The sequence below is a fragment of the Mustela lutreola genome, chromosome 6 (assembly GCF_030435805.1).
Source record: "Mustela lutreola isolate mMusLut2 chromosome 6, mMusLut2.pri, whole genome shotgun sequence".
Taxonomy (NCBI): Eukaryota; Metazoa; Chordata; class Mammalia; order Carnivora; family Mustelidae; genus Mustela; species Mustela lutreola.
This window is the reverse complement of record NC_081295.1, coordinates 79,484,471-79,508,956: the sequence shown is the minus strand read 5'-3', so window position 1 is coordinate 79,508,956 and position 24,486 is coordinate 79,484,471. Positions and strand designations below refer to the sequence as shown.

At 33.8% G+C, this 24,486-nt stretch overlaps 1 protein-coding gene across 5 annotated transcripts in view; it reads right to left on the bottom strand.

Annotated features, from left to right (window-relative positions):
* The window catches only part of TBC1D32 (TBC1 domain family member 32), a 248,840-nt gene that overhangs the window by 23,384 nt on the left and 200,970 nt on the right, over window positions 1-24,486 (bottom strand). For all 5 annotated transcript variants that reach the window (XM_059177703.1, XM_059177706.1, XM_059177704.1 and 2 more), the window contains 4 exons: window positions 14,125-14,194; window positions 12,123-12,238; window positions 10,833-10,987; window positions 3,799-3,939 (listed from right to left, as the gene is read on the bottom strand). In XM_059177703.1, coding sequence (XP_059033686.1) covers window positions 3,799-3,939; window positions 10,833-10,987; window positions 12,123-12,238; window positions 14,125-14,194 — 482 coding nt within the window. The remainder of the gene's footprint in view (window positions 1-3,798; window positions 3,940-10,832; window positions 10,988-12,122; window positions 12,239-14,124; window positions 14,195-24,486) is intronic.

Here is a 24,486-nt window from a genome sequence, read left to right as displayed (position 1 = left end):
ATGAGAAGGAAAGCCCAGGGAGATAGATATCTATCTATCTATCTATCTATCTATATATATATATGCATTTATGAATAGGAGCATGAACAAGAAACATTCTGCTTTGCATTTACATAATTCTGCATTTTCAAAAAATACAATGTCACAAAATACAAAATGTAAGGATATATTTTTTTTTTTTTTAAATCCAGTCTTCATGATAGGAGGAGAAAAAAACAGCAAATGAGAAAAAATGATGAGGTTTTTCTAAAAGTATATTCAGAGGATTATCCATGTTAGCTCATTTGCTGACACAGTATAGTACCATAATGATATGCAGACTAATGACCCCCAAGGAATTATAAATCATTAAAGATATGTGGTACTTCTTAAGCTAGGAAAGTTAAATAAAGTACAATAAGGAAAGTGTTTTACCAAAGGATAAAATTCATCAAAATGTTAATTAGAACATGTGATTTTTCTGTTCATTTAAAAAGCAGGACTATATATTTGAATTTTTATTTTCTACTCTGTTACTCTTAAACTCTAATCAACACATATTTCTGTTTTAATTTTTTTGTATTCTAGTTAAACATATATTTTTACTCTAGAGATATGTGTTTTTTATTTAGCAACCTACTCACAAATCCTTCATTAATCAACCAATCCCTTAGTGTCTATAAATTCACAACTTCAAAAAGCACTGCTCCTAATTAGATCAAAATGAATAAGCTTTGAAATACAAAATCTGTATCCAAATTATTACTTAAGCACCTATACCTATTCGTTACTTAAAAGTTGTTTCTCATTTTATAATTAGCAGTAAAATTGCATATAATATCAACAAAGCAATGATATATACTTAAGGCACAAAATGATTAGCTCACATCAGGAGTCATTAAAAAGACATTTTTACATTAGCTAAGTTATGAAACATAACAACATTACTGCTTAGAAATAATGCAGTGGGTTTTATTAGATAAATCTGCTACATATATGCAATTTCAAATTGATAAATGCCAAAATGATAAAAAGATATCAAATTGATATGGTGAGGCCAGAGGTACTGCAAGTTTTGTCCACAGTTTGTGGTAGTCCATTTTAAAGTTAAAGGATATATGTTAGAAACTAATAAATGACTGTAGGTGTTAGACAATATACATTATATTACTCAAGATTAGAATGGCAAAAAGAGCTCTCAGGAACATTTATTACCTAGATTGGATTTTTAGAAGAGTAGAAAGAATAGATTGTTGAGCTTAAACATTTAAGTATCTATTTCCAACCAGAATTAAACATTTTATGATTGAAAATTCCCCAAAGTATTTTAGGTACATGCCAAGTAAGAGCTACAAATGGCCAAGAAAGAATATTCTTTTTCATTACACACAATTCCTTGTTATATTTAGACTTATTAATTTCAGGAAATTTAAAACTCAACAAGCACAATAATCAGATGCAAGTAAATGTAATTACATGACATAAGGGTTCTTCAAAATAAGTATAAAGGCAAATTACCAAGAACTATATTGTATAGTAAAGAGGAAAAGATTCCAGGAGGACAAATCCAAAGAAATGCAACCATTGTTTACTATTAAGAAATCTATCAACGGTCACCTAAACTAGTCAAACAAACCCCAAGATTAAGATAATCTTAACCCTAAAGGAACTTGTCAAAATTCAACATTATTATTTGATTAAAAGAAAGGAAACAAAATTCAATTTTTACATAAAGCAGAAGGATTCTTCCATACCATGACAAGGAATAAGTCTCTTAATGGTGAAATACTAGATGATTAATTAATAACTGTTCAAGTCTAAAATAAGCAAGCCACTATTTAGAATTATTCTGAGAAAAATAACAGAATTTAATTAAAAATGAAAGAGAAAAAATATTACAAATTTGTAAAAACACAAATCTAGAAAAAGTGTACAACCTAATGATTATATAATAATTTACTAATTATTAACAGTAACCACAAAGGAAATAAAATTGAAAAAAATATTTCAAGCTGCATTAATTAGAACTATCTGTAATAAGAAAGATACTACACCTATATGGGAAAAAATATAAAACTTCAGTAAAATATAGTACAAAGAAAATAAATGGAAAAACTTACTATATTCCTAGATAGGAAGGCTGAGTATGGTAAAGACATAAACTATAAACTACTTTGAGAAAAGTGAATATAACAGCAATTTAAATTTTATCCAAATCTAAATGCCCAACTTAAACCGGGAAAAAAATCACTTTAGAGGGCACATAAAGAAATCAATAGAAATAGCTAAATTAGCTTTTTCAGGGGGAAGTGTATGATAGATTGATTCTTATCAGCATTAAGAAATAAGAATGTAAGAAGAAAAATGTAATAAATACAATAGTAAATACATAAAAACACTAACAGTAAATAAGTAAATAATAAATTACAGTAGTAAATAAAATATATAACAGGAATTAAAGATATCTGGATAGTGGGCTACTTTTAAAGAACATACAAATAGTAAGAAACATGCTAAGACAGGCAATTAAGATTCAACTATTAACTAGGCTATGAAATTATAGTCAACCTTACTAATGTTTAAAAATTCACAAAATTTTAGAAGAGAAATTGCTATGTATTAATCTATCTATTAGTTTTGAAAAAGCCTAATGCCCAGACCTGAAGAACAGAGATTTTCTCCATTTCTGTTAGAAGAGTAAGATCAAAGAAAATTGACGACATGCGTCAAGAGTCTTAAAAGTGTTCATATCTTCTGGTTAAGTAAATCTACCTTCTGGAACTCTGACTTAAAGGTTTAATTCTAGGGGTATCTGGATGGCTCAGTTGTTAAGCGTTTGCCTTCAGCCTTGGGTCATGATCAACCCCTGCATGGGGCGGGGAGCCTGCTTCTCCCTGACTCCCACTCCATCTGCCAGGCCCCCTCTCACACTCCCCCTGCTTGTGTTTCCTCTCTCGCTGTCTCTCTCTCTGCCAAATAAATAATGAAATATTTTTTTAAAAGGTTCTTGAAAAAAAAAAAGATTTAATTCTAAATTATAAAAAGGCTTAAGCTCTAAAAATTTAAGTTGTAGCCTGCTTATACCAGTAGGAAACAATTCACCCCTCCACCAATGAAGGACTGCCTATGTACTGGAGGCACTCACTCCTGCATGTGACAAGCGTAACTCCAGGCCCTAGAAAAATCATTACTCCTTTCCAGATCCCAAGAGCAGAAATAGAGAGCTGGGCTTTTTTTGTTAGGTTAAGATACAGTATGTCAAATACCAGATGTTCAGTGTTAAGAACTCTTACTCACAGTTACCTCACTTAATCCTTACATTAGCCGTATGAAGCAGATATTATCTCCATTAAAAAGCCTACATGTCACAGACTTCCAGAATGTTTATGTCCTTGAACAGCTTAAGTTGAACTTGAAATGTGAATGCTAAGGATCTACTCTAAAGAAATCTGTATATTGTAACAGACCTACAGGAAAATTGCAATTTAGAAATTTAAATAGAAAATATGAATACTTACAAAAAAGATCTTATTAATTTAAATATATTTCCTATATTTGAAGAGAATTTAAATTTTTTTTTAAGATTTTATTTATTTATTTGACAGAGATCACAAGTAGGCAGAGAGGCGGGTGGAGGGAAGCAGGCTCCCCGCTGAGCAGAGAGCCTGATGCAGGGCTCCATCCCAGGACCCTGAGATCATGACCTGAGCCAAAGGCAGAGGCTTAACCCACTGAGCCACCCAGGCACCCCAAGAATTTAATTTTCTTTGAAGACATGGAGATCTGGGAGTTGAAGAAACACTATTTCTTCTGGATTACCTGGGATGGTGCAAAACCAGACATGTGAAAAGCTGAAAACACAAGTGGCACCTCCACCTTCAGGAGCATTTCAATGTAGTGAGTGCTGCAAAAATATACTGGATGGATGCCAGATTCTATAGTGTCAGTAGCTAGATACCTCTGTATAAAAAGGAAAAATTGAGAATTAATGAACATGCAACTAATGTAAAATAATCAAATCAACTTACCTAAATATTTTGCTTTGAATTGCTACTTCAAAATTAATGTGGTGGCCTGACAAGTTACGGCAAACATTGTAATTATGTAAGTTAAAAAGTTAGAATGTTACAAAGACCATAGAAAAAAATAAATCTTAATTAAGGCAATATTTATACCATCCAAGACAAAGAAATAAACTTAATACTGTAATTCAATGCCTATGGAATGAAGGGGATGGCTGTTGCATGGAAGAATAAATGTACAAGTACACAAATCATAAAACTTTACATGTTAATACTTGAGTGTACTTCTGTATGCTTGCTATCTTTGGCTGTGGCCAATGATTCTATCACATTAAAAAGTTTTAGTTTGTCAGATCTTTGGGATATTTGCATAGTCCCCTTTCTCTAAGATATCATTAACCTATATCTGAACTTGAGTTACTAATAACAAATTAGGAACTCTAAAAAATTTATCACTAAAACTGGGAAAAATGCATAATGCATTCCCACCAAAGTTCTCAGACCAGCTATTTTGTATATATTTCTATAATAGTTACAAATTAATCTTATATAATTTATATATTTCATATTTATTTATATGTCCATTTATATATGTGTGGATATACACACATATCTTACAAACTTGCATTTTTCAGGAACTTCTTCATAGAGTTTGTTATATTTTCAGTTTGGCTCTTAGGTACAATTTATGTCATCATGATTGCTTTATAATTCTTCAATGAATGTTACTATAAATACAATATCTAACCACAATATTTTAAAACAAATAATAAACTTGGCAGGTATCATTTTGTGTCAAGAAAAACTGACAGACTAGCAACTATACCCAATAGACTTACACTAAAATTTATATTCAAATTAGCTCTGAACAATACATAATTAAGAAACTTTCAGAAAGGCATTTATGTTCTTTACTGGATAACTGTAATAAAAGAAAATCAATGCTTTTAAAGAAAACAAATCAAGCTTACATATAACAATTACATATGAGTTAAAATGAGGATTTCTTTCAAACTTTATTGCTAAAGTACTTTTAAGGATTTACGTTTAAGTTATATACTAAAATTTCTGAAACCAGTGAGATGATTTATCAGTGGTTTTCCTCTTTTATCATTCATCATCATAAAGGACAATTTATCATTTCATAGGAATATATATGTAGAAGCATATATTTTATGACAGGTTCTCAGAGATACCTCAGAGAACACACACACAAAATAATTTTATATACTGATGACTGGAGACATACTATAGCATATTAAGTGGACATCTTACAGCCAACCTCAGATGAATGTCTAGGACAAAAAATAAACTTTCTTTTGAGTAGTTAAAAATAATATAAACTAAGGGGCACTGGGGTGGCTTGGTCAGTTAACTATCCAACTCTCGAATTCAGTTCAGGTCATGATCTCGAGGTCATGAGATTGAGCCTAGGATCAGGCTCAGCACTCTGCAGTTTGCTTGAGATTCTCTTCCTCCCTCTATTTCTCCCTCTGCCCAAATAAACATCTCCCTCCCACCCATCCCCACACACATGCACACATGCATTCTCTCAAGTAAATAAATCTTTAAAAAATATATATACACATGTATGTATTTATACACATATATTTTAATATGTATATATTAATGTATATGTATACATATAAACTGAGAATCTGTATCTTTTATCTTCTTTTATGAAACACACACTTCACTAATGACTACTTGTCCAATAGAACTAATGAGTTTAATAGATGCAAAAAATCAACTTATATATTAATTTTCAATGCAAGCTTAGGTAATAATTTTCTGAATATAAGCATATTAGTAATGTAAAAAATGTATGTATAAGAAACAATTCTTAGGGGCGCCTGGGTGGCTCAGTGGATTAAGCCGCTGCCTTCGGCTCAGGTCATGATCTCAGTGTCCTGGGATCGAGCCCCGCGTCGGGCTCTTTGCTCAGCGGGAGCCTGCTTCTCTCTCTCTCTCTGCCTGACTCTCCACCTACTTGTGATTTCTCTCTCTGTCAAATAAATAAATAAAATCTTTAAAAAAAAAAAAAAAGAAACAATTCTTATACAGTATCTTTTTTATGTTGTACTGAAAACAATATATTTGGAGTAGGTATATTTAGAGTGAAGATGAGACTAATTACACTCTCGGGAAAAAACAAGCTATTATGAAATGGAGTCCCAAAGCTCAGGCAAGAGTTCTTCTATTCTTGTAGATTATCCTCTGTTGGAAGAAATTATGCCATACTTTTTTGTAACCAACATAGCTCCCAGCACCAAGCCTTGCATAGAGTAGATATGCAACAAAATATTGACTGAATTACAAGAAAAGATGTTAATGATTATAGATTGTAATCATAGTACACTCACTTATAATAAAAGTTTTATTAATTGGTCTATTAATTGCCATTACATAACTCTAATTTATAATAAATGGTGTTCAGAAAACCAGATCGATAATAACTCTAAATACCTAAATACAACACAGTCTTCTGAATCATCAAATTATAAAGTCTGTTTGTTATACTTTTAGTTTTTTGATGTATTTTGCTTAGTCACAACTTTCTGAAAAGATGGCAACTTTTAATAAAGGTAACTCTAATAAAATTCAGAATACAGGATTAAGCACAACACATGTAGGAAAACAGTATTTAAAACATCATGTAAGTGACATAACATACAAACTATGCTAAAACTGTGAAAAAGAGTATCAGTAATACTTTTGGGTTGAGATATACTAGTAATCATCATATCATGAAGCTAGAGCTTTATAAAATAACATTCTTTAGACTATTTTACTTTAGTGATTAAAAATGAAAGATATGTGCCTTCAAAAACAGATTGTGTAAGCACTCTTTTGGTTTTTCCTTTCCACTCTAGGTAGTTCTGATGAGTCACTCCAATCCTGACACTAAGAAAAATCTAGTTCCAAGTTGCTACAGGAATTAAACAGAAAGACCTTACGAGAAAGACAAACTCTCCAAACCAGTTAAATGGCCCCAAGGGGTCCAGTCCCATCCTTCAGTCTGGGGACTGGTGTGCAGAGAGTGGGCCATGCTGACGGCGCAATGCTGCAGTCAATCTGGGCAGCGTGTGGGTCATGCAACAGGGGAATAGAAAACATTTTTTCTTAACTCTGATTCTATTATTCTAGAAAACAAATCTTTCTCCTCTCCAGGGGGCCGGGGGGGTGTGGGGGAAAGCACATGGGAAAATGGAATCTTTAAATACGGCTCTAAGATTTAAAGTTATATATAAAATAATGGGGTTTTGACACTAGATTTCTGTCCTACAAGTGACTGGTCACATGATTTGCTATTGCTAATCCTGTGCAAATAGTTACAAGTGTGCCAGGACATGCTGATGGTTGTAAAATTTAAATCTAAATGTACATTTGAATGGTATTAGAATTGTTAACTCTAAACTTCCTGTTTTAACTGTTTTTTACTTTATGAGGAGTAAGAGAGAAATAAATGTATAGATCCACACACATTTTTATATATATAAAATATACATAACTCTCTGATGCTCTTCCTTTTGAACTACACTAGTTCATTTGACTATTACTCTAGCTTGATTCATAATCAATGGAGCTTTATCTGTATGTAAATGTGAAATAGTTCATATTTGAATTTAATTTGTTCTCCTTCTGCGTATGTTTTTACTAACAGAAGACATATGCGGTTGTTACTTTTATTATAATTATTACTTGAGATTAGGTATTCTTATAAGGAAATAACTGATTTTTTCATCTTTCATAATCTGTCATTTTATAAAAAGCTTTTAATAAAAGCATTTTATTAAAAGCCAAACTCTGAATCTTGATAAAATTCCATAAAGAATTAGTACATTATCATTTAGGAAGTTGTTGTTTTCTTTTAAGAACAAATAATAATGAAAGATAATTCAATACAGTCAATACATTAAAGGATCTGAGATCAGAATGATCTCAGCAGCTTCAAAAAAAAAATTTCAAATTATATATCTCAAATGAGTAGATAGTTTATAAAATTTTAAAAACTTCAAAGTAATTATTTCATTATGTCCTATACTGCTCATCCAAGGCACCTTTTGATGCAATCTGCTTAACAACATTCTTAAGAATGCAAAGGATCAACTATTTTTTAAATACATTTTTAAAATAAATAAATAAATTTTTTAAAGTAATAAAAGCTTGCTGTCCTTTGCATATTTGTATTTAAATATTAATTCATACACTCAACACCCATTTGTTGAATTAATTACTACTGGAATTAGTTTGGGACACATTGGTAAACAAAACAGAAACCACTGCCCTCCTAGAACTTTTATATTTAAGTGTTTAAATAAGTAAAAACAGAAATTAAGCAGCAAATTAGGAACTGACATAGGCTATTGTAAAAGAAACAGGATAATAAGGTTGCAGAATGTGGGACTGGGGCACAGGCTGAAGCTTTTTTGAGGTTGTTTATAATAATGAGATTGAGCTAAGAAAGGTAGACTAAAGTCAAAGTGTCTCACCACAACTGCAGATTAACTTATTTTATCAACCTGCATAGTTAGTGTCACTTCAATGTTTGAGACCAATGGAACAAACAAAATAGAAAAGGGATTACTTTTTAAATAATGTATTATTACTGAATGTATTAACAAGTGGCATAGAAAAACCACTAATCCATAAAATGATTAAATCAAAAACATTTAAATCATGGAGTTGTGATTACAGAAACATTAATAACTACATTTAGCTAACAGCTCTAAGATAAAATCCCTGAAGAGGAATATTAGCAGAATGTTATTTTATAAAGAAGCACTAAAACAAACTCCTGGTAATGAAATAATTCAACTTGGTATATTGAAAAGTTGAAAACAAAAAATGATACTATGTAAGGCACTGCCTAGGTGCACCAACAGAAAGGTGTCAAGGCTTTACATCATGAGTTCATCTAAACACCTGAGTAAAATGTCGTTCCATTCCGTGCACAGGTCTATATTCCATATTCAATGATGATATCAAAATAAATCTAAAAAAATCCAAGCTGCCTGATAAAGTCCTTCCTGATGGGAAGAAACCCTATTAGAGCACAACGTCACTGTTATGTTAAAAAATAAAATGATGTCTTATGAAAAGTTTATAGATTCAAAGCAAAAATGCAACCTTAGAAAATTATGGTTAAAAAAGTTGACTGTTGCATCACCACTTGAAACAAGATGGGATTGGGAGGGAGACAAACCATAAGTGACTTTTAATCTCACAAAACAAACTGAGGGTTGCTGGGGGGAGGGGGGTTGGGAGAAGGGGGTGGGATTATGGACATTGGGGAGGGTATGTGCTTTGGTGAGTGCTGTGAAGTGTGTAAACCTGGTGATTCACAGACCTGTACCACTGGGGATAAAAATATATGTTTATAAAAAATTAAAAATTAAAAATAAAAAAAAATTAAAAAAAAAAATAAGTTGACTGGCGGGCACCTGAGTGGCTCAGTGGGTTAAAGCCTCTGCCTTCAGCTCAGGTCATGATCCCAGGGTCCTCGGATAGAGCCCCGCATCGAGTCCTGCATTGGGCTCTCTGCTCTGTGGGGAGCCTATTTCCGCCTCTCTCTCTGCCTGCCACTCTGCCTACTTGGGATCTCTCTCTGTCAGATAAATAAATGAAATCTTAAAAAAATAAAAAAGTTGACTGGTGATATCTGACAGTGTCACAATCTGAACACTAAGCTAGAATAGTTAAGACTAGTGGAATGCAGGTATCATTTTCACAATACTTGACATGAAAATGTATGATTGGATTCAAAATCTATATTCATTATCAAAAGATTTTTGAACATTATATTTGTAAATGGAAGAAGGGAATATCTACAATTTTTAAAATCTTCATGTATAATTTAAAGAATTATTCAAATTCTGGTTAACAGAAGGAAAATAGTTCCACTGATTAAAGAAAAACTGGCACACGTTCTTTTGCCATTTGCTTCTGCCTGTTCTTGTGAACAAATTTTACATTTGCTGAAGTATAAGAGCTAGAAATTCTTATAAAGGAATTATGTACAGCTATTTTAAGCAAAAAATGATAAAATTTCAGTATTTATAATATATTCCTCCTTGATTCTTTGGCTTTATATTCCTTATCACAAACATATACTGTGAAAACATGTAATACATGCTTTCATTGATAGTCACATATTCTCTCAATCCCTTAACTTATTTATCTTTGGGAGCGATGTGATTGCACTGTCCATGTGCAGTATGTCGTAGGAGAGGTTTGGGAAGTTTGAGCCTATCTGGTATAGTAGACAGTATCCCCAGGTTGGAGATTTTAATGGCAGTAAGTAAAACAAAATACAGAAATGTTAGTAAACTGAGGGATGCTCTTGCCTCTAAACTCTAAGATCTCAGGAAGCTAGTAAAACCCTTTAAAATACACCTTAACACTATAATCAAAAATCATCATAGATTTCCAAAATCATCATAGGTTTCCATATTCTGTATAGAATACATTTATATTGACTTATTTTCTTATGTTGTAAGTTAACTGACTTTTTCTAACAAAGCAACAATTAAAAAAACATTCAATAGCTCTTTTTACATATTTTTTTATAATTTACTAGATGACATGTTTAAAATTTAATAATCCATCTATTATCACTAATCTTTCATTCAGTTACCTTTAAGTAAGACACCAAGCATTTGGGAAAATGTCAAATCTGTATCTTCAAAGAGAATCAGTCAAAAAGCATTCAGGTAGAAAATGAACATAAATTATTACAGAACTCTCTACAAATAAGATCCCAATGAATTTAAATAGGATCTGCCTTAAAATTTAACACACTCATTTAAAGACAGAGTTAAAAAGTCTTACAGAAATATGAAGTCTTGGCAACCAAAGGAAAGCAGAGGTCAGAAGCCTGGAGAACTGCTGAAGAAATCTTAATGTTTTTTCTTTGTCCCCCAGCATTATCATGAACAAAGAGGATACAAACCAGTCATGGCCAGTGTAAGTCCCCTGCAGGCAGACTGAAAAGCACAGTTAAGGAACTTTTGCATATTTTGTCTTACAAGATGAAATATATGAACTCTATTAATATTCATTTCCAGGATCCCTATCAGGAAAAAGATTCTGATACTTCAGTCCTCATTTTACCTTCAATCAATTTACAAGCCAATGTGTTGATTATTTACATAAGTAGAGGAGGGCAATGGCACTAGCAAATGCAGAAAAAAGTATCTGTTTCGTGGCAACACTTACTCAAGTCATTAAAATCATAGTACCTTCTCTTTCTCTGGTTTAGGTTATCTGCTAAATTACTAACATAATCAAATATTTTAAAATCCATATGTTTTTAGAATTCAGTAAGGCAAATGGTTTGCATACTTTTTTTCTCTTCAAGTCAAATCTATTTCTGAAAAATAACCAATTCAAGTAAAATAAATGTATGTTCTATTGTTATTCTAAATTTACTAACTCTAGAATATTCTTATTCTAGATATACTAAATCTATTTTTTAAAAATGTCTTTTATGTATCTGAAAATACAGCCAAATAACTTTAATTACTCAGTTTAAGATTAAATAAGTAAGATTGAATTTAGTAATTACTACCCAATTTAATAAAATTCATATTTAAAATATAGAATACTATAAAGGTACATCAACAAATCAATATAGGTTAAAGTATTATTATTTTTTCTTTTTTTTGCTTATTTTATTTTATTTTTAATTAATTTATTTATTTTCAGCATAACAGTATTCATAATTTATGCACCACACCCAGTGCTCCATGCAATCCGTGCCCTCTATAATACCCACCACCTGGTATCCTGACCTCCCACCGCCCCGCCACTTCAAACCCCTCAGATTGTTTTTCAGAGTCCATAGTCTCTCATGGTTCACCTCCCCTTCCACTTTACCCCAACTCCCTTCTCCTCTCAAACTCCCCTTGTCCTCCATGCTATTTGTTATGCTCCACAAATAAGTGAAACCATATGATAATTGACTCTTTCTGCTTGACTGATTTCGCTCAGCGTGATCTCTTCCAGTCCCGTCCATGTTGCTACAAAAGTATTTTACTATAAATGTGTTAAGGTACCCTATCAAAGAACTATGAAAAACACATAATGTTCAACTGCTGTGAATCCACTCAAAAAGGATATGAAGAGAAGATTTTACGGGCGCTTGCTGCTGTTTTAGGAATCTCTCGCAGTGCTTTAAAACCAAGGTAAGATCATTTTCTGCGCTGTCTTTTAACAGGTTGAGGAACTTGCCATATCTATATTAAAAGCCCACAAAACATGCGAAATGAAAAACTTCAGTCCCTGCATTATAAATTCACTTTTTAAAATCCATCAAGTGTAGTCCTCTTGAGATCTCAAGGTTTTAAGTTTTCTTCTACTTCCACTGTAACTATGCTAAGTAGGGAGAGCTTTACACTAAGTACATGTTCCTGATAATTATATTTGGATTAGCAGTAATTATCTGGTAAATACTGATAACTTTTAAGGAGAATAAAACAATAATGACAGAACAAAATGCAGATACTGTAGATGAGAAGAATACAAGCATTTTTTCCTGAACTTAATCTAAAACATGTAATGCTGACAGGTGAGACTGACCAAATGTTAAGTGTAGAAGCAATTTTAGATTTCATCTAATCCATGTAATCCAAAGGTTCTAAGAGGGAGTACATCCCCTTTTGCGGCCACCTGAGAAACTCATGGGGGCATTTTTGATTGCACGGTGACTGGGGACACAAATAGTAGTTGGTGAGTAATGCAGGTTAGATGTGGGGCAGTCCTAAACAACCACTTACAAATGGCCTGCCTATTATTTGCATGGATGAAGAAGCTATTTATAATTATCTGAAACCAATTCTGCTTTATATAAGATCATAAAATATTTTTTCTATATTTTTTATTATACATTGAATGCAACTAAATGTGTAAATCAGGAAAATATAGTACTTTCGTTGTTTGAAGCCTAAGACTTGTTCTCCATTTTGGAAAGTCACTTGGCCAGTGGCAAAACTTGAGCAGTATTTGAAGCACCAAAACATCAGTAGTCTATATGCAGCTGCCAAAGTCACAGTGATTCTATATGGTTGACAGCTCTGTCATATACTGTAGCTGGGTACAAATCACCTTCCATTCACATCTTACCAATAAGACATTATACTGAATTTAAAAAATATGTGACTAGCCTGCTCATGTTATCTATGGATTCCATCTCAGAATAGAAATTGGACATTACAAAATAAAAAGCAGATATAGGGTCACAAAACAATGAGTTACATGCTTCATGTGATACAGACGGATTAGCCAGAATTACTACCACACTTTTCATTATAATGCTATGAATTTATTAAAAATAGTCATTTTAAAAGCTTCCATAGATTGTAAAGATTACTCACTGAAGTAGGATGGAACTGTTAAATCCCCAGTTAGTAAGCAAGAGAGGAGACTCACTCCTTAATTCACAGTCTGCTATTAAGTTTCTTTTGAAAATTACGATTTGGGTACTAAAAATTCAAACTACTATAATTAGTTTATTCATTTTTAACTTGGGCATCTATCCTCAAGGTTCTTTTGTACTCATTACCGTAGCTTGACAATTAAAATCTATCATATTTTTTTAAATGGCATGATTGTGCTACCAATGTGCTGATTTTTACAATTCATTTTTTAAAAAAACCTGTAGTCATAGAGACTTAAATACACTGTAATTAGCCTCTGAAATGATAATGAACCATAACTGATTTACCAGCAGAGGTAATTTAATCATGTGCCAATATCTCCAAAACAAAGTTATTATTTTCTGAATGATAAATTCTGCATTTAAAGTACACAAAATAGTTGGTTGTTAAATACTATTAAACAGGGCGCCTGGGTGGCTCAGTGGGTTAAGCCGCTGCCTTCGGCTCAGGTCATGATCTCAGGGTCCTGGGATCGAGTCCCACATCGGGCTCTCTGCTCGGCAGGGAGCCTGCTTCCCTCCCTCTCTCTCTCTCTGCCTGCCTCTCCATCTACTTGTGATTTCTCTCTGTCAAATAAATAAATAAAATCTTTAAAAAAAAAAAAAAAAAAAATACTATTAAACACATATCAGGTAGATAAAACAAATTCTAGCAATGCGCAAGGGAGATATTTCCCTATAATATACCTGACAGTCATTTTAATGCCAAGCTGCTGCACAGATGAAAGACTTTCGTTCTTCACATTTGCATCAGTAGCTAAAAACAAAAGCAAACTGGGTCATAAAAATGTATAAAAGTCTGCATAATAATCACATTTTAATTGAATATTGATTAAAGTAATATTTTTACATATTTTAATATGAATTTTGAAAACATTGATGAATTCATTCTTTTAAGAGCTATCAGTTACATTTTCAAAGAATTAATAGGAAACTTTTTACAAATAACTTTTCTCCTATAAAAGCCATTTAAAAGCATATTAAGTACAAAATGACTAATTGTAGTTTTAAAGCAACCTATTTTTACTCAGCTCTCAGAACACAAAAGCTCTTAACCCCAAAATGATGTAGAACATTGTACGTTCATCAACCAATGCATTTATAAGATTTTGATTTACAAATATGTATAAGTATGGCTGTTCACTTCTTAAAGATTTAAACATGAGTGTCAAGAAGGAATAATCAGTATAGTGCTTATAATGTATAACAATATATGAGGTTGAGGTGAACAAAGTTCTTCCAGTAGGTGCATCTTCTTTGAGGAGTAGGAGTTTGTGATCTATGAAACGTGAAGGGGCTATATGGGACAGGGGACAATAGGAGAGGTTGAAAATTTAGATTGGTTTTGGAGAACATGGATGACGAAGCTAACAGTGAGTGCTCAGTAGCATCATTAGAAGCACTGAGAGTCCTAGTTGTAACTTTCAATTTTTGGCTAAAGAAACTGTAGCGTGCATGTGCATACACACACATACACATGTAAAATACTAAGGTACTTGTTATTTAGTGGTAAAGAGGACTAAAGGCTGGGTTTCTCATACTCATGTCAGTAGGGTTTTGTTTTTTGTTTTGTTTTGTTTTTGTTTTTTAACAAAGCTAATATTAAACTACAGCTTATTTTTTTAAAGATTTTTTTATTTTTTATTTATTTGTTTTTATTTAATTGACAGACAGAGATCACAAGTAGTCGGAGAGGAAGGCAGAGAGAGAGAGGGGGAAGTAGGCTCCACGCTGAGCAGAGAGCCCGATGCAGGGCTTGATCCCAGGACCCCAAGATCATGACCTGAGCTGAAGGCAGAGGTTTTAACCCACTGAGCCACCCAAGCGTCCCCCCCAACCACCACCTTTTTTTCCCCTCCTATTACACACCAGTGCATCTCATCCTATTAGTATAATCTACTTAACTTGTGGATTCATTCATTCCTTTTAATACACCCTTTCTGATAAAGTGTGAAGCATGATGCTAGAAGCTCTGGGGGATAAAAAAAGAAATCATACATCATGCCCTAAAAGAACTTTCCATGTAGTGCCAGAGATAAAATTCGTATATAGATAACTCTGATAAAGATGTTTTAAAGGACTAAGTGGAACAAGAATGGTACAGATAGAGTGTTATGTGAATTCAGAAAGAGAGAGAGATTACATAGAAGTGGCACTTAAACTGAACTGTAAAATATGGCTAGACTTGAGATCTACAGAGATTAGGAAGAACAACAAATTAAACATCACTGTTATCAAACATCTACTCATTGGACCAGCAATAATTCATCTTTTAGCACTCTTGGAGGTAAGGTACCCTGTTTCTCCTAGTTTGCCTAGGCCCTCCATGGTTTTAGCTCTGAAAGTCTCATGCCCCAGGAAATCCTCATAAGCCCAGCCAAACCAGGCTGGTCTTTTACCCACCTACAGTGGTCATTTTCTTTAAAAATAAATAAATTAATTAAAATAAAATAAAATTGGGGCACCTGGGTGGCTCAGTGGGTTTAAAGCCTCTGCCTTCAGCGCGGGTCATGAGCTCAGGGTGCTGGGATCAAGCCCTGCATCAGGCTCTTTGCTCAGCAGGGAGCTTGCTTTCCCCTCTCTCTGCCTGCCTCTCTGCCTATTTGTGATATCTCTCTCTCTCTCTGTCAAATAAATAAATAAAATCTTTAAATAAATAAAATAAAATAAACTTAAGAGCTCAGTTAATTTCCTGACAAGCTACATCTGAGTTTTACTTATTCAGTTCAGAACACAAACTTAATAGTATTTTACATTTGGCCTATAATGAGTAGTTAAGCTATTTTTTATATATCTTCGAATTCCTCCCTATTTAGAACTCTAACTAGAGTTAAATAGATGTAAATTTTAGATGTACAGATTGCTAAGGACAGTTTTTCCCCATTTATAAGAGCCAGTATCTTTCTCCTATACAAAAAAAAAAAAATTGAGTTTCTGTTACTTTATAAACATACATGTCACAAATTATTCTCACTCTCATAAAATGGCCAATCTTTAAACTATTAATCATTCGTATGTTCCCCATAATTTCAAGTTCTTAGTCTTCTCAAGAGCATTTTTAAAAAGTCAGCCATAATTTAAATAGCTGTACCAATGCCCATTACAACACAATCAGATAAAATTCATTTGCGTAGTGACCAGGAAGTTCCTTCTATGTCAGAACCTGAATACACTCCTGGTGATCCTATATTTTATTATTAATTGTATTTTAGTTTCCCAAGTTTAAATGATGTTAAGACTTTGGTGCTGCAGTGTTGGTGACACTGGCTGACTTTGCAAAATTTAAGTAGTTTCAATAAAATATGTTGCCTTTATATATTTTTATAGCTGTGAAATAGACCTACCTCCTATCAACTACCATAATAGGGTATTATAAGATTGCTTTTTAACTGGGAAGATATATTCTATTGAGGTATACCTTGTGTTCAAAGAAATATAAAGATTTTATTAATTTTGAAAAATGCATATAAGCTGTATAACCCACATGCTTCTAAGATACGGAATATTTTCATCATGTAGATGTTCCCTCATGCTCTCTTCTAGCCAATTCTTGCACATCCTTCTTTCCTAAACTAGCCACTGTTCTGATCTCTTTCACTGTTGGCTTATCTTTACCTAGAACATCATATAAGTGGAATCACATAATATGTACTATTTTGTGTTTTTTATTTCTCTTAACACAATGTTTTGTGATGCATTCCATATTGTAACATGTATCAATAGTATTTTTTTATTGCAAGTAGTATTCCATTATGTAGATATGTTGAAATTTGTTTATTCAATGTATATCTTGAAGTTTATTTTTTTGTGACATTTGTGTTCTTTTTCTCAGATTTTGACTTTCATGAATAAAGAAGTCTGAACATTCTTGGCCAAATATCAAAGGTGAGCCATCACATTACACCTGTCAGAACGGCTAAAATAAAAAAGATAAGAGATAACAAGTGTTAGCAAAAATATGGAGAAACAGGACCCTTGTAAACTATTGATGGGAATATAAACCGGTACATGTACTATGGAAAACAGTATGGAGGTTCCTAAAAAAAAAAAAAAAATAGAAATAGAAATACCATATGATCCACTAATCCCACCATTGGGTATTACCCAAAGAAAATGAAAACATTCAAAAAGATACATGCACCCTTATGTTTACTGCAGCATCATTTACAGTAGCCAACATATGGAAGCAACCTAAGTGCCCATCGATAGATGAATGGATAAGGAAGATGTGGAAGATGCATGTATGTGCATACATACATGCACACACACAGACACACACACAGGTATTACACAGCCAAAAAAGGATGGGATCATGCTATTTGTAATAACATGGATGGACACAGACAGCATAAGTCAGACTGAGAAAGACAAATACCATATCATTCCACTCATATGTGGGAAAAAAAGAATAAAGAGCAGAATCAGACCTACAAATACAGAGAACAAACTAATGGTTGCCAAAGGAGAGTGGGGTGGAAAGTTAGGCAAAATGGGTGAAGGGGTTTCAGTTATGGAATGCATAAATCATGGGGATAAAAGCCATAGTATAAAGGAATACAGTCACTTGATACTGTAATAGCAACGCATGGGCACAGAGGGCAGCTACACTTGTAGTGAACACAAAATAATGTATAAATTTAATGAATCACTATGTTGTACACCTGAAATTAGTGTAACTATATGCATGTCAACTATACTCGAAAACAAAAAAACACTACAATTCTTCACACTGAAGAGAAATGGTACCAGATGAATACACAGATACATATACATACAACACACATTAACACACATACAAGAGTGTAAGAAATTGTAAATATGTGCAAATATAAATAACTTCATTCTTGTTTCTTAATTTACTTAAAAATAATTGATTCAAGGAATAATAACATATTAAAGTAAAATGAATAGAAAAAATAGTATACAGGAAGGACAAATAGAAATAAACTTTTGTAAGGTTCTTATGTGAAAGACATGGTATTAATTCATAGTAGACAAAAACATCAAAATCATAGATAAAATTTTAAAATATCAATAATCATGTAAATGGGCTAAAAACACCAAAAAAATGGCAGAAGTTCTGAGACTGAATTAAAAGCAGGAAGCAAGATGCAACCACACACTATATATCTTTAGATGCCTTTTAAACTAAAAGACATGATATATTAAAGATAGGAAGACATATTATACTGACACCAGTTATAAGAAAGCTGAACGTCTGTCTGTATTATTATCAGACAAAATACACTCCAGGGCAAGGAGTATTAGAGATAAAAAGACTTTTTAAAAATAACAGCATGGTCAATTAATCAAGAAGAAAAAGCAATACTAAATATATATTTATCAAATTGGAAAACCTTACAACACATGAAGCAAAAACTAAAGAATTAAAGGGACAAGTAGGTAAGCATAAAACAATAAAGGGAGAGCTCAACACTACTATATCTGTGTTTGTACCAAAAGCAGACAAAAATTTAGAAACTATTTAGAAAATCTGAATAGCATGAGCAACTAAATTGCCCTTATTGGTTATTTGCAGAACACTACAACTATCAACTCTAAAATAATATCCTTTCACTTGTCAGTGGAACATTTACTGAGACAGAACATTGACTCACCATAAAAAGTTTCAAAAAATTTGAGAGAAATTAAATTATGCAGAGTATAATCTATAAACACAAATATAATTAAATTAGAAATCAGTAACAAAAAGATACCTGGAAAATCTCCAAATTCTTTTTTTTTTTTAATTTTTTATTTTTTATAAACATATATTTTTATCCCCAGGGGTACAGGTCTGTGAATTACCAGGTTTATACACTTCACAGCACTCACCAAAGCACATACCCTCCCCAATGTCCATAATCCCACCCCGTTCTCCCAAACCCCCTCCCCCCAGCAACCCTCAGTTTGTTTTGTGAGATTAAGAGTCACTTATGGTTTGTCTCCCTCCCAATCCCATCTTGTTTCATTGATTCTTCTCGTACCCACTTAAGCCCCCATGTTGCATCACCACTTCCTCATATCAGGGAGATCATACGATAGTTGTCTTTCTCTGCTTGACTTATTTCGCTAAGCATGATACGCTCTAGTTCCATCCATGTTGTCGCAAATGGCAAGATTTCATTTCTTTTGATGGCTGCATAGTATTCCATTGTGTATATATACCACATCTTCTTGATCCATTCATCTGTTGATGGACATCTAGGTTCTTTCCATAGTTTGGCTATTGTGGACATTGCTGCTATAAACATTCGGGTGCATGTGTTCCTTTGGATCACTACATTTGTATCTTTAGGGTAAATACCCAATAGTGCAATTGCTGGGTCATAGGGCAGTTCTATTTTCAACATTTTGAGGAACCTCCATGCTGTTTTCCAGAGTGGCTGCACCAGCTTGCATTCCCACCAACAGTGGAGGAGGGTTCCCCTTTCTCCGCATCCTCGCCAGCATCTGTCATTTCCTGACTTGTTGATTTTAGCCATTCTGATTGGTGTGAGGTGATATCTCATTGTGGTTTTGATTTGTATTTCCCTGATGCCGAGTGATATGGAGCACTTTTTCATGTGTCTGTTGGCCATCTGGATGTCTTCTTTGCAGAAATGTCTGTTCATGTCCTCTGCCCATTTCTTGATTGGATTATTTGTTCTTTGGGTGTTGACTTTGCTAAGTTCTTTATAGATTCTGGACACTAGTCCTTTATCTGATATGTCGTTTGCAAATATCTTCTCCCATTCTGTCAGTTGTCTTTTGATTTTGTTAACTGTTTCCTTTGTTGTACAAAAGCTTTTGATCTTGATGAAATCCCAATAGTTCATTTTTTCCCTTGCTTCCCTTGCCTTTTGCGTTGTTCCTAGGAAGATGTTGCTGCGGCAGAGGTCGAAGAGGTTGCTGCCCGTGTTCTCCTCAATGATTTTGATGGATTCCTTTCGCACATTGAGGTCCTTCATTTTTACGTCTTGTCATTTTGTCCAGATAAAAGTAAATGAAGGGGCAAGTAAAATACTAAAAGGGTGGCAACAACCCCAAGAAAATATGCTTTAACCAAATTAGAAGAGATCCAAAATCGTGAGTGGGGAGAAAGGGGATAAAAAGAGGTTCAAAAAGGAAGAAAGAAAAAAAAAAAGAAAAGAAAAGAATTTTTAAAAAAAGAAAACACCTAAGAAAAATGTAAAAAAGAAAAAATATATATATTTGATAAACTAGTAAAAAATCGTTAAAAAAGAAAAAGGTAACAGTTAAAAAAAAATATTTTACCCGAAGGCGAGAATAAAAAAAAAAAAAAAATGAAAAAGAAAAAATTAAGTTAACTGCAAGACTAAAAAAAAATCACAGGAAAAAAGCCATGAGTTCCGTGCTTGGCTTTCTCCTCCTCTGGAATTCTGCTGCTCTCCTTGTTATTGAAACCACACTCCTTGGTAGGTGAACTTGGTCTCGGCTGGATTTCTTGTTGATCTTCTGGGGGAGGGGCCTGTTGTAGTGATTCTCAAGTGTCTTTGCCCCAGGCGGAATTACACCGCCCTTACCCGGGGCCGGGGTGAGTAATCTGCTCGGGTTTGCTTTCAAGAGCTTTTGTTCCCTGAGCGCTTTCCGTAGAGTTCCGGAGGACGGGAATACAAATGGCGGCCTCCTGGTCTCCGGCCCGGAGGAGCCGAGAGCCCAGGGCCCCACTCCTCAGTGTGCCCTCAGAGAACAGCGCCCAGTTACTCCCGTCTGCCTGACCTCCGGCCGCGCTCCGAGCTCACCGAGCCTGCGACCGGTTCAAGGTAACCCCGAGCTGTGAGCTTACTGTAGGCTCTGTCTCTGTAGCCGGCTTTCCCATTCCAATACCCGCAAGCTCTGCGACACTCAGACACCCCCGATCCTTCTGTGACCCTGCGGGACCTGAGGCCACGCTGACCCCGCGTGGGCTTCACCCCGGTTTAGCCTCTGGAGCGATGTCCCTCAGCAGAACAGACTTTTAAAAGTCCTGATTTTGTGCGCAGTTGCTCTGCCGCTTGCCGGGAGCCGGCCCCTCCCCCCGGGGTCTATCTTCCCGTCGCTTTGGATTCACTTCTCCGCCGGTCCTACCTTTCAGAAAGTGGTTGTTTTTCTGTTTCCAGAATTGCTGTTCTTCTTCTCTTCGATCTGCCGATGGATTTTCAGGTGTTTGCAATCTTTAGATAAGCTATCTAGCTGATCTCCGGCTAGCTGAAGCAGTCTCAGTTTGCTACTTCTCCGCCATCTTGACTCCTCCTCCAAATTCTTGAAACTTAAGAAACACACTGCAAATTAATCAAGGCCAAAGCAAGCTAACAAGCTAAATTAGAAAATATTTTTAATGAAATGGTAATTAAGACATTTCTAAACATGCGTTGGGAGGCAACTAAAGCATTGCGAATAAAGGTTTAAAGTCAATGATCTAAGCTTCCATCACAGAGGCTAGAAAAAGAAGAGGAAATTAAACCTGGAGTCAGCAAAAAAATGAAAAAAAAACACAATAGAAACCAATAAAATAGAAAAAAAAAGTACAGAAGATATAAATAAAACCAAATGCTGATTCTTTGAAAAGATCAATAATATTGACAAATCTCTACCTGGCTATAAAGAAAAAGGAGAAAGAGAAAACACAAATTATCAGTATCAAGATAAAAGAGAAAATATCACCATAGATCCTACAGACCCAAGAAGAAATAGAAAATCTGAAGTCTTACATTTATTAATGAAACTGAATTAATATTTAAAAAGCAGACCATGAAGAAAACTCACACCCAAATGGTGTCCACTAGTGAATTCAATCAAATAAGTAAAATAATAACACTCTTGCACACTTATAAGCACAACATAACCATGATTCCCCAATACATTCAAAGACATTAAAAGAAAACTAATGACCAATATTGCACATGAATATAAATAGAATAATTTTTTTAAATACTAGCCTTTCAAATTCAGTAACATATTAAAAGAATGAAGTATCATGATCAAGAGGAATTCATCTGTGAAATGCAAAGTTGATTTGACATTCAAAAATCAATGTAGAACTTTTCTCCTAAGAATAAGATCAAGTTGTATATTCTTACTTATATACTCAATTAAGTTTTGACAAAATATAAAAGCAATTCAATGAGGTAAGAAAGCTTTTCAAACAATTGTTCTGGAACAAGTAGATATCTGGGGGAAAAGATGTAAACCCTTACCTCACACATACACAAAAAAATATTCAAAATCGATTATAGACCTGTAGGTAAAAGGCGAAGTATTAAGTATAAAAAACTATCTTTATGGTCTTGATGTAGGTAAAGATTTTTCTGAATAAAACCCTGAAAGTACGGACCATAGAAAAAAAGAAAAGTTGACAAACTGGATTTCATCAAAATTTCATCAAGAGACATTCAGAAAATAACTAGACAAGCCACATAATGGAAGAAAATATATGCAGTATAAATTGGACAAGAGATTGAATCCATAATCATTATATAACTACTACCCATAATTCAAACATTAAAAAGTCATGAAACCCATATAGAAATGATGAGGGTGAGTGAGAAACAAAATACTTGCACAGACATCTCAAAATAAGTGTTCAGCATCATTCATCATCAGGAAAATGCAAATTAAAACAACATGGAGATACTACTGCACACCCACTGAAATGGCTAAAATTTAAGATGGAAAATACTGAGTGTCAGTAAGAATAAGGAGGAACTGGAACTGTCATATGATGCTGCAAAGAGTGTAAAATGGTACAACTATTTTGGAAAATGGTTTGGCATTTTCTGTAAAATTAAACATACTTCCATTCTCTGATCCATGAATTCCACTTCTCTGTACTTATATCAAAGATTAATTTTTATAAGCTATTACCAGAACAGTTTTAACTTCGATTAGATGATAACACTTTGAATTCTAGTACATATAAAACTGGATTATTAAACATGAGAAATATTTATCTTCATTAATACATTGATCTGTCACTTGTAATACTAATGTTCCTCTTCTGCAAAGTATGACACAGCTAAGTATCTTTACAGTAGGAGGAATGTGCAGTCGGTTAATGGTGCTAATAATGAGTGTCCCTGATGCCATTGTATCCCATACATCACGTTGGCTTCTAGAAGATATGGACCTCTCTATCAATGAAGAATGGAATAGTTAAGGATCAAGGTGAGAGTAGTTGCCCAAAAGGATTACGCCACTCAAATGCTGTATGATTCAGGTTCTTACTTCTTTCCTATGGAAGGAAAGAGTCATTCCAGAGTGGTCTAGCTGTCGTCTGAGGAGCCCTTTGAACTTTCCTAGGATTGTACAAATAATTTCCCAGATCTATTCTCTCTCTAAAAGCTTATGTTTCTGTATATTAAGAGTAGAAACTTAAATCTGCACATTTCAACAGATAATGTTTCCAATTACAGCTGTACTCTAAAATTCTCTTGAGTTTTTTTTTAAAGTAAAGACAAACACACTTCACTCCATACCGCTGATGAGATTGCTGAGTGTGAATATCCAGTCATTTGTATTTTTAAAGACCTCTACAGCTTATTTCTTCTGCACTGAACTTGAGATCCACATTTAAAGGAATAAAAGTTTAGAAATAGTTGAAATCAGGCAGTAATATTCCATTTCACTTTAAAGAATGTAGTGGTTATGGGGCGCCTGGGTGGCTCAGTGGGTTGAGCCTCTGCCTTCGGCTCGGGTCATGATCTCAGGGTCCTGAGATGGAGCCCCTCATCGGGCTCACTGTTCAGCAGGGAGCCTGCTTCCTCCTCTCTCTCTGCCTGCCTCTCTGCCTATTTGTGATTTCTGTCTGTCAAATAAATAAATAAAATCTTTAAAAAAAAAATGTAATGGTTAAATCTTCAAAAATCTTCAAAAAGTGGTTAAATCACTTTTTAGTGAGAATATATGGGGGTATTAAGCATACCAGAACAAACATCAAATACCCACTCAAAAAACCCCTAATATTAGATAGATACAGGGACAGTAGTATGAATAAAACCCATTTGAAAAAAATAAAGTTTTCCAAGCAGGAATGAAGAAATCAGAAAATAGTTTTCTATTCACTATATA